This window comes from Apteryx rowi, unplaced genomic scaffold (genome assembly GCF_003343035.1).
Source record: "Apteryx rowi isolate R43461 unplaced genomic scaffold, aptRow1 scaffold_11, whole genome shotgun sequence".
Classification (NCBI taxonomy): Eukaryota; Metazoa; Chordata; class Aves; order Apterygiformes; family Apterygidae; genus Apteryx; species Apteryx rowi.
Window position 1 is genome coordinate 6615066 of NW_020447308.1, and position 10105 is coordinate 6625170.

The window sequence follows — 10105 nt, forward strand, 5'->3', positions numbered from 1 at the left end:
CGCCGCGACACCGCCCCGCCGGCCGCGCGGCCACGTGACCCCGCGGGCGGGAAAGGGGGACGTAGAAAGCGGGCAGCGCCATCTTGAGTGCGGGCAGAAGCGCCGCAGCCGGAGGTGAGCGAAGCCTCCGCGTGACGTCACCGCGCCGCCATTTGCAGCGCCTGAGGAGGAGCGGGGCGAGCCGCCGGCGCCTGCCCGCCGCTTCCCGCCGCTTCCCGGTACCTGCCGCCTCCACGGAAAGGTGCGCTCCCCCCGCCTCAGGGGCCACCCCGCCCATTGCCGCGGCCTCCTTGTGCTGGGCCCGACCGCTGAGGGAGGAGAACCGCCCAGGGAGCGGGCTCGAGGCCCTATTTGAGGCGAGGGCCGGCGCCAGCAGCTGCCTCCGTCCCTTCACAGAGGGCCGTGGCTGGGCGAGCAGCCGAGGTGCGCAGCCGCCTCCCTGCGCATGCGCCGTGCTCTGCCTGCAGGTGATGSCGCGGGCGTCGGGGCAGGTTTCTCCTGCAGCCCCAGCGGCGCGTTAAGAGCTGCCGTTTGCATCAGTAAGATGCTTTGGAGCAGCCTTGTTAGTCTTCAGACTGTGCTAGCAGTAAGCGGGGCACCATTTTCCGTACAAGAGCTTGAGATTGTCAGATACTACAAATGCTGGTTTTGATAGCATAACATGGCTAAGGAAGATAAGGGTAAGTCTGTCCAGTATCATCACCCAAGACACTGAGTATTCACCGATTTCCATAGCAGGGCCAATATGTTGACAGTTGAATTGTCTCGAGCCCTCCAGGCCACGAATCCCACCACACATAACAGATTCTAATGTAAAGAACGGGCACAAACCCAAAGACAGGAAATTCCACTCGAACAGAAGGAAACGCTTCTTTACAGCAAGGGTGTTTGAACACCACAACAGGTTGCCCAGAGAGGCTGTGGGGTCTCCATCCTTGGAGATGCTCATAATCTGACTGGGCACAGTCACAGGCAGCCTGCTCCGGGTGATCCTGCTAGATGAGCTCCAGAGGTCCCCTCCAAGCCCAAATACTCTGTGACAGGTAGAAATGTTTAAAAACAAGTCATAGTAAAAGATGTTCTTCCCCAAAGCAATGATTTTCTCCATTCTTCCTTACTCTCCAAAGCTGTATGTGTCACTGACAGTTTATTCTTGCTATTCTGGTGTTACTCTAAGCAGCATCATAGCAAAAGTGAAACTTGCATTCAAACTCTGAAGAACACAGCAAGGTTGCTTTTACACTGAGCTGTCCAAGGCTACCCAGAAATGCTGTCTCCAGGAGTTTGTCCACCAGAATTTACTACGTGGCAGCACAGAGAAATACCCAAACGTAACATCCCTGCTGGCTTACGTGCCATTTCAGCCTCTCCAAAATCAGTGGTTTAGCATGAAGAAAGTTTGCTGTGTGGAGAATCAGCCCAGACTCCTGCAACAACAAATAGTTTTGTGATATGAAGGATGGATGGAAATTTGACACTATTTTAAAAGCGGAAAGGAAGTAGCTTCATAGTTCTTTGGATACCAGCTGAAGGAAAAGGGCAGAGGGAAAGCAGGGAAAGAAAGATGATACAGAATAAACTCAAATCACAAAGTGGTTTTAGCATCAGTTTGTCTCTGTCGCATGAAATAGATGATTAAGAATGTTTTTATTTAAATCCTATGCCAGCTAATTCTTCAAAAAGGGGAAGATTGAAATAAAATTTCAAAGGAGAAAGGTCTGGCAAACTATCCAACATAATAAAAAATAAGGTGTATCTTGGTTTACACTTTTTTTTTTCCTCACAGATCCATACTATTACATTTTCAAGATATAAAGTTGCTGCTGTAAATTTTGTTAAGGAACAATTTGTGTGCAAACCACTAATTTTTGACAAGAAAACATTTGCCAGTTTAAAAGCTGTCCCTTTATGAACACATTAAAAAAAAAAGCTTACCATAAAAAAAAAAATCAGTTCAAGTCCACTGAATTTTTTCTGACTTGCTTTAATTTTAGCAATTAGTTATATTTAATTTTTCTTTAATTTTTCCAATTGTATTTCAATACAAATACTGAGGAATAAAAAAAGAAAAGATTACTAAAGAATCATCATATGCCATTTGAACTTTTACAGTAAACAAATTGAGAATGTTGTATTAATAAATGGATTTATTCTTATCAAACTATTATTTTTTATTTGACTATGTAGCTTAACAGTCTGGCTTTTCTGACCAACAAGTACAGCTGAGTAATTAGCAAATTAAATCTGTCCACTCTTTCAGTTTCCATCTGACAGCTTAGAGTACAAGCTGCAGTTAAAAAAAAAAAAAGTTAAGGATAACACAAGGTTTCCTTAGCTGCTCTGAAAAACTTGCATACATTTTCCCTCATATATGGATTTCTTACATAATCTACTTCCATAAATAAATGATTCTCCCTCAAAGGATGTCAGTAATCTTGGGCTGATCACTCATTTTAGCAGCAGAGCCTGTAAAACCTTTCTAAGGGATTTTAGAATGTGGCAGAAGTGAAGCAGCAGCAAAGCATACAGGAGTAGCCGCACAGGACAAGGGAGAAAGCACATCACAGATCATGTCTCATTTCCACTCTGAACTTGTACTGGTAATTTACTGACTTATCTCCACAGGTAAAAATTAAATAATTCAACTCAGATATTAGCTTCAGCTTCAAGATCACAGACTGCAGTCTGTATTTTTGTAAGGCTGTGACATCAATGCATTTTACTAATACTTGTCAGATTTAAGATTCTTATTGCTGTACTAGTGTTCTAGGAATTAATGAATACTTTTTAGCAGTAAATGTACTATCAACACTGAACATCAACTTACTTGTTCTAAAACAAATAAAATGCAAGCTATATTCAAGCTCTCTTTCATACAAGTGACTGATACAGAGCATTTGCCATCTTTAAATACTTTGCAGTCTTCACTGTAACTCGAGTTCTTGAACAAAATGGCTTAGTAGAAACTGGAAAATGCAGTCTATATCATACCTTTCCTCCATTAAAAGTTTAGTTTTATTTCAAAATGGTGAAGGACGGAAAAAAGATAATTTGTAAAAAGCACTCATAGAATTACYGTCAGTCTTGTGTTCTGATGGCTACCAATACATTTGGAAATTTAATAAAAAAAMCACAGACCATCCTGCTTCAGTCTTTAGGCATTTTAGTCATTTTCTAATTCTTAGAAGTCAACTTTATACCCGTTCACATGATTATTACCGATAACCCAATTCCCTTTGTTCCTAATTAGCACAACTTCTGAGCAGGAGGATTGTCTTTTCTTGCATTTATGCAGCAAGCTAGCAAAATGGGTGCCCAATTCCTACTGGAGCTGGCTGCGTTATAAGGAGTAACACTGTAATGAAAGCAACTTACAGAAAACAGTAGTTTCATACCTCACTATCTTTCTTCCTGTTCTGATAGTCATAAAAAGAAACTATTAGAGCAGAATCACTGTGAAACCATGAAGATGAAAGGGTTGATTAGGAACACATATCTAGTTAGCAGCTACCACCTTGTGGCTGATTATAGTTTACTGATAATAATCAGTGCTTCCTGCATTATGCAGTTCTTAAACAAAAGTTTCCCTATAAATTTAGAGACAGTGCCTGACCTTTCAAAGTTTAACATAACTCAGAACTCACATATTGTTCATTTAAAGAAAAATCTTATTTCTACCCCCAGGCACACTTGGGTAACTGTCTAGATTTATATTTGCATAAGTGGGCTTCAGAGTCAAAATACTTACATTTAAGAATCACTAATATGACACACATTCAGGCATAAGGTAAATCTGAGATCCAGGCAGTACTTTTTGAAGCAGTTCAACTCTTCTCTGTCAGGACTATTCTGTTGCTCTTAATTTTCCATTTTAAAACCTGCTCAAGATGGAGCAAAATCAGGAAGCTAGTTTTGTATTTTAAGTCACAGAAAAGTTTATGATAACTGGATTAATAAGCGTAAAAAAAAATCCTCAAGACATTGTTTGCAGGGTACTTCCATCCTATCTTTACAGAGGAGCCTTCTCATTCAAAAATTTAAATATGCCAAGAGACCATGAAAGAAGCAAATGGTTCGTATCTACAAAATAACATACTTCTAGCTTTTCCTAAAAGCAAGGTTTTGCATTACTGTTGTTTTAAGGTAGTTAAAAAAACAAAAACAAGAAAACCCATAAAATGCAAGTTATCATTGTTTCACAGTAAACCAGCACATCATTATTGATCAAAGTGAAAGATGAGAAGCTTTTCCTCTTGCACTGCTTGTGGGAAATAATGTATTGGTATTTTAAGTGAATGGGATTTGGGTGACAGATGTTTTAAAAAATAAAGCAGCCTATATTAAATAATCAGAATACTTTGTTGTGATGGCTACTTTCAAGTACCATTTTCTACATTCCAGTTTTACATTAATGTGAATGTGCTACTTGTGTTTTTCCACATGTGCTCTTATAGTGCTTTTAAGATCCTATTTTATTAGCATCATTAACAACTTCCTAAGGCTGCTGAATTTCATTTTTCTCCCACCAAAATGCATGAGTGTCCAAAATGATATGAAAACATTTAATTGTTTCAATAGAATTTATTAGCTGTAAATCCACAGTACAGTTTTCTGAAGTTAAGTGGATGTTTATGCTGCCACCTTTGCCTGTGCCTTGGCTTTCTTCTCTTCCTTGAGTTTGCGCTGCAAAAGAAAAAAAAAAAAGGTTAGTGGCATATACAGAATTGATTTTAATGCTTTAGATTATACTACCTGCTTCCATTCTCACGTTTTGAGCATGGCGCAGAATGGTGTTGCGTCGCATTGTTTTGGCATATGGGTTCAACTTGATCATGATTCTCAGATTCTTCAGTGGATTCTTCTTCAGGACTCTACGGTGAATCTTTTTCCTGTGAAGAGAGACATTTTTAGCATACTACGAATGCAGTTAACTATATTCCCAAACTCTTCACTAAACTTTAGAAGTTTTTAAACAGGCTTATGTTGTTGTCAGAAGGGCAGAGAAAAAGCACAGCCAACTCATAAGGATCTAGTTATGTGAGGCAATTTCCCAAATCTTCAAGGGCTGTAAAACCTTCTCTGAAATTTGATTTAGGGAAACTAACTCCTGATATTTACACCCAGAAATTGAGAAGTCAGAAGTGCTGCTGATATAAGGGTTTTGTGGTTTTTTTTAAATACTGAGACTTCTGCACTCACTCAAATCTTGCACTTGACAATTAATAAAGAGATTGCACTCAGCATTTGTTAGATAAAAATTATTACTTTGGAGCACGCAGTGCCTTCTGGATTTCCTGGCTTCTCAGGATTCTTCCAAGGTCTGTATTGGTCATCTTATGCATTGGCAGGCTGTGAAACAAACATTCATAGTGTAAGTTGGATAATAAAAAGAAAACATAGCTAATTATATGAAAATAGGAATTTAGAAAAAACTATTCCCTGGTCAGTATTAATTTTCCATACTTAAATTGAACTGAAGAATCTGTGACACTAATAGGTTATTTTCCAAATCTGTTTTTACCCACTTAGTTGCGTGAAATGCTTGCTATGCTTACTTATAGTCACTCTTCAGAGTAGCAGCTTTGCGCCAGGTGCCATATAAATCGTCCAGCTTGCGGAAGGCACTTTCAGTCCAAATGCAGAAACGCCCAACATGACCACCTGGAGCAAGTCTCAGCAGATTCAGCTTGTTTACATCAAGAAGAGTAATTCCTGTAGGAAAAACAAACAAGCAAAACCTCCCCTTAGATTTGTAATTAAATTTACAGACAGTAAGAGATAAACTGAACAGAAAGTACACAGAAACAGATACAAGTTTGTTAGCTTTATAACAACAAAGTTACATACACATTAAAGACAAAAGAAATTACTAAACAACAACAAAAAAATCAGTCTTTTTCCAGGATAAAATTAACAACCTCATTTTTACTGCTCCAAATATAGTTTAATCATTTGTCATTTTGACATAAATATCCTCAACATCACCAAAGCAGATTCCTGAAGACAATGTATCAATTACTTCAATGAGAAGTCAGAACTTCCACAAAATCATGTGTTTCAGAAACACGGACCAATGAAGTGGAATCTCATCATCCTAGGCATATTCTTCCAACAGTAAGAGTAAATATAACCTAAATTTAAAGTTACCTGGAATATTTCTGAAAGCTCTTATGATACCATTGTCTTCATTGTAGATGATGCAGGGTCCCCTGCGCTGGATGCGACGACGATTCCTCATTTTACCCTTTCCAGCCCGCATACGCTGGGAAGCATAAACCTATACAGAAATGAAACCTGTAAGTATCCAAAATAGTCAAAATCCCTATAGTAAGACACAACAAAACCACCTAGTCAGAACTTCACAGTCATCACTGCTTATCTGAAACACGGACCAGTGAAAGTTCATCATTCTGAAGAGATGAAAATTAACCTACTATTGTCAAGCAACAGTGAATTGAAGAGAAGTACAGAGAAAGTAAACAGCATAGTAAGGAATTTACTTTGATGGCTTAAACTCCAATTTATAGAGTTTCTTGTAGTTTTGTTATCAAGGAATTTTAGAATTCATAAAATAATAATGGCAAAGTCTAATGACCTGGGTTGAGAATATACTTGTAGCAGCTCACCTTTTTGATGTCATTCCAAGCTTTAAGCTTCTTAAGAAGAAGAACAGCTTCCTTGGTTTTCTTGTAACTCTCAACTTTGTCTTCAACAACCAGAGGAAGTTCTGGAATCTCCTCAATGCGGTGGCCTAATGAGAATTTTACAATACACTAAGTTACCCACTGATCTTGGCCATACAGATTTCAAGGTATTGTCTTGTGTGTTCAGAAATTATACAAAATCAAGAACAGTGGAAATGAAATTCAGTATCTAACATGCAGGCATAGTAATTAAAGTAGCTGAAGTTTCAAAGCAGTTTTATTGGACTGCCTCAAACAATACTTTCTATACCCAGGTAAAGATTAATTCTAATTTACGGCTTGCATGAACAGAAACTGAACTGCATTGTGATTCAAAATTCGATTTCAGTTACCACAAACTGCAAGGTGAGATTCATGTCAGTAATGGACACAAAAGCACTGCAGGATCACCTGACATCCAACTCTACGTAACCTCAAAGTACTTTCCTCAAGCGGCACACAACAAAAATACGCATCTACTAAAGAATGGGACTGCATCCTAAACTCTTTAAATGAGAATTTAGTTATATTTTATGTATTTAGTTATATTTCAAGTAATCCCACAGTTACCGATACTGCTCAGGCAATGCAAAACTGTAAGCAAACATTTCCAGAGAATGAGCACACCGGAATTCCCACCTTTAGACATGACCAGCGCTGGAAGAGCTGATGCTGCCAAAGCAGAACAGATGGCATAACGTTTTTGAGTTGTATTCACTCTACGGTGCCAGCGTCGCCAAGTCTTGGTTGGGGCAAACATGCGGCCTCCACGACACATCTATGAATCTACAGTTAAGAATAACCTTTTCCAAACTTTTTTCCAGTCTGAATCTTTAATACTTGCTCAGCATTAACTGATCGTCAATCATCTGTACCAGTATGCTGACAGCAGGCAACTGTCACTGAGCACAGAGTAAGACGCAAATTACAACATCATGGCAAGACGGTACGCATTTTAAGATCTGAAACATCCATCACTTCTCCAGTGAAAATCAATTAACTCTTCTCCAGTGCTTGCATACTGGAGCTACCGATCACATTACAGTCATCTTAAACTCTGTGTCATCCAAATCACTGTAATGGCAGTCATCTCAAGAAGYAGAAAATTACATTGTGCATTTAGATACTTTAAAATCATTTTTCCTCTTGAAGAACTCAGCTTTACACCTGACTGAAGTGGCAGCTATGAAAGGATACGTTTCCAAAGGCACCTTGGCCAGAGCGATGAGTTCCACCACCTCGTACTCGAGGAATACGAGCAACAGCTCTCCCAGTACCCCAAGATTCAGCACTGGTCTGATGACCTGAAACGCAAGATTTTAATTCAGAGTGTGTAAACAGCGCAATTTTTGCGAATCACAGAAATGCAGAATTGAAGGCCAGCAATCAGAACTTCCACTGTTATCATGCAGTTCAAAAACACGGACCAATGAAGTGGAATCTCATCATTTCAGCACAACAAATCCTGATCAGCTAAATGAACTCTTACCATATTAAAGATATGTTTAGGTCAGAATCTCATATCTTAACACACCGATGCCTAAGCTTGATTCCCAATTTGGAGGCCTGAACTGGTACTGCTATTACTAGTGGATTAAAACGGTTATGTGAATTACCATCAGAAGTAAGCTTCAATATCCATGTTGCCAGCACAAGTTTCTCTGAAAGTAGTTACTTCAAAAACTAGCAGCTGCAGATACCTAACAAATGCTCAATTATATATGTTTATTCTTGACAAGCGGCTCAGATAAAAGCCTCATGCAGTCAGAACAGAGCAGTGACCGTAACATGCAGCTTTGCACCATGATTTTCTGCCTGATGTGCTATTTTCACGCATTTTGTGGTTCTTCTTGCAAAGAAAGTAAATTCCATTTGAGAATCTAGGTGCCATAATACCTTCATTAATACACATTTCAGATAAGAGCCCAGAACCCTCCAAAGCTTTTACAGCACTTYGCTGTTTCATAATCAGAATAGTTTTCTTGTTTTCTATACAGAATTCCACTGAATAGAGCTTCTTTTATTTCAGTTCTTTGTTTCTATTTTAGCCCACCTATATTAAAACCAACCACTAATATGACTATTCCCTTATGTTTTACACACAAACCATACCTGCAAGTTCACTGACAGCATAAGGCTGCCTGTTGTTCTTGCGCAAATTAGTGTGAACGAAGTTCACAACATCAGGGCGAATGGGAGCCTTGAATACAGCCGGCAAGGTGACATTTTTGCCCGATGCTTCTCCCTTTTCAGAGTAGATGGATATTAACGGTCGAGCACAAGCCTAAAAAAAGAAAAAGGAAAAAGTCTTAAACACTAATAAAGTAAATTGTTAGTATCCAAAGGAATCAAATATTGCTCAGAATGAAGGTGTCTTCAGTTCAACAGTGCCAGCGTGCTGACAGCAGGCAACTGTCACTGAACACTGGATAAGACGCAAATTACATCATCATAGCAATAATTTTCACTTGAAATAATTTTCATTTAAAAAGTGTTTATTCACCAAAGGCTTGTTATTTAGATTATGCTAAATATCAGAAACACTGCAATCAACTAGTCTATAATACAATATACAGACTCACAATGACTACAAGCAAGCTAAGTTAGTATCAGTGAAGTTTCTGTGAAGTCTGGGCCCTCTGAACAATATCTAGTGCCTCAAAATTTCTAAAGTGAAAAGTTAACTGCCAATATCAGCCTCCTTTCAAAAAAAGCTGATAAAATGTCCCAAAATGCCTTGTTGGGCTCAGTAACAACCTTCTAAAAAGGGCCTCCTAGCATTATAAGGTGTTTGCCTTTAGTAGCTCATGGCATTACCAAAGTATCTTCCCTCCCTTTCCCACTAAAAGGACATAATTCATTTCAAAGATTTTAAGCATACTACAGAATTAACCAGCTAATAGTAATGAAGGTACTATCTATGTAGCTATTACTGGGTACTAGCAAAACACTGACTCCCGGAGTTAGGGTAGAAGCTGCAACACAAGCACGCAACAAGCTCAGTTTTGGCAAAGAAAGTGGATCACAAGCTGAATCACATTAACAAGAAGAGTTGTTCATTTGCCATCCGGTTCCAGACCAAGGCCTTTTAAAGCCTGTTTCAGATTAAAAGAAATAGTAAAGAAAAAAAAAGGCGCCGTAAAAATAGCTTTTCTAACCCAACGTTGCCTCAAAAGCTTGCATACCGTCTCGTGTATTTTCCTTTAAGGAAAACTGAGAGGAAAACACGACAGAGCCCAGGCAGAAGGCTATGCGGGCCCGATCCCCCACCCTGCGCGAGGAGAAGGGCGAGTTCCAGCGGGCGGCGGAGCGAGGCCCCCGGCCGCAGCCGCCCGGCCCGGCCTCCCCGCGCCGGCTCCACGCGGCAGCCACGGCGCTGCCGACTCCAAAATGGCGGCCGGCGCCCCACGCCTCGAGCCCGG

General features: G+C 39.8%; 2 protein-coding genes and 5 non-coding genes across 7 annotated transcripts in view; all 7 read right to left on the reverse strand.

Annotated features, from left to right (window-relative positions):
• SNAPC5 (small nuclear RNA activating complex polypeptide 5) overlaps positions 1–1359 on the reverse strand; it is a 4678-nt gene extending 3319 nt beyond the window's left edge. Inside the window, exons 1-2 of the mRNA XM_026073390.1 lie at positions 1262–1359; positions 223–388 (exon numbers count right to left, since the gene is read on the reverse strand). Coding sequence (XP_025929175.1) covers positions 223–388; positions 1262–1359 — 264 coding nt within the window. The remainder of the gene's footprint in view (positions 1–222; positions 389–1261) is intronic.
• A 3202-nt stretch (positions 1360–4561) lies between these two features.
• RPL4 (ribosomal protein L4) overlaps positions 4562–10105 on the reverse strand; it is a 5694-nt gene continuing 150 nt past the window's right edge. Inside the window, exons 2-10 of the mRNA XM_026073912.1 lie at positions 8796–8967; positions 7881–7987; positions 7323–7461; positions 6627–6751; positions 6148–6277; positions 5556–5712; positions 5266–5349; positions 4769–4889; positions 4562–4683 (exon numbers count right to left, since the gene is read on the reverse strand). Of these exons, the coding sequence (XP_025929697.1) occupies positions 4630–4683; positions 4769–4889; positions 5266–5349; positions 5556–5712; positions 6148–6277; positions 6627–6751; positions 7323–7461; positions 7881–7987; positions 8796–8967 (1089 nt within the window). The 3' untranslated portion in view covers positions 4562–4629. The remainder of the gene's footprint in view (positions 4684–4768; positions 4890–5265; positions 5350–5555; positions 5713–6147; positions 6278–6626; positions 6752–7322; positions 7462–7880; positions 7988–8795; positions 8968–10105) is intronic.
• Positions 6028–6098, reverse strand: LOC112970500. Its single transcript, XR_003255029.1, has one exon. It is a non-coding gene; the product is annotated as a small nucleolar RNA SNORD18 (small nucleolar RNA).
• LOC112970508 lies at positions 6348–6414 on the reverse strand. Its single transcript, XR_003255047.1, has one exon. It is a non-coding gene; the product is annotated as a small nucleolar RNA SNORD18 (small nucleolar RNA).
• LOC112970516 lies at positions 7525–7624 on the reverse strand. The gene has a single exon (XR_003255048.1). It is a non-coding gene; the product is annotated as a small nucleolar RNA SNORD16 (small nucleolar RNA).
• LOC112970506 lies at positions 8066–8137 on the reverse strand. The gene has a single exon (XR_003255046.1). It is a non-coding gene; the product is annotated as a small nucleolar RNA SNORD18 (small nucleolar RNA).
• Positions 9040–9140, reverse strand: LOC112970524. Its single transcript, XR_003255049.1, has one exon. It is a non-coding gene; the product is annotated as a small nucleolar RNA SNORD16 (small nucleolar RNA).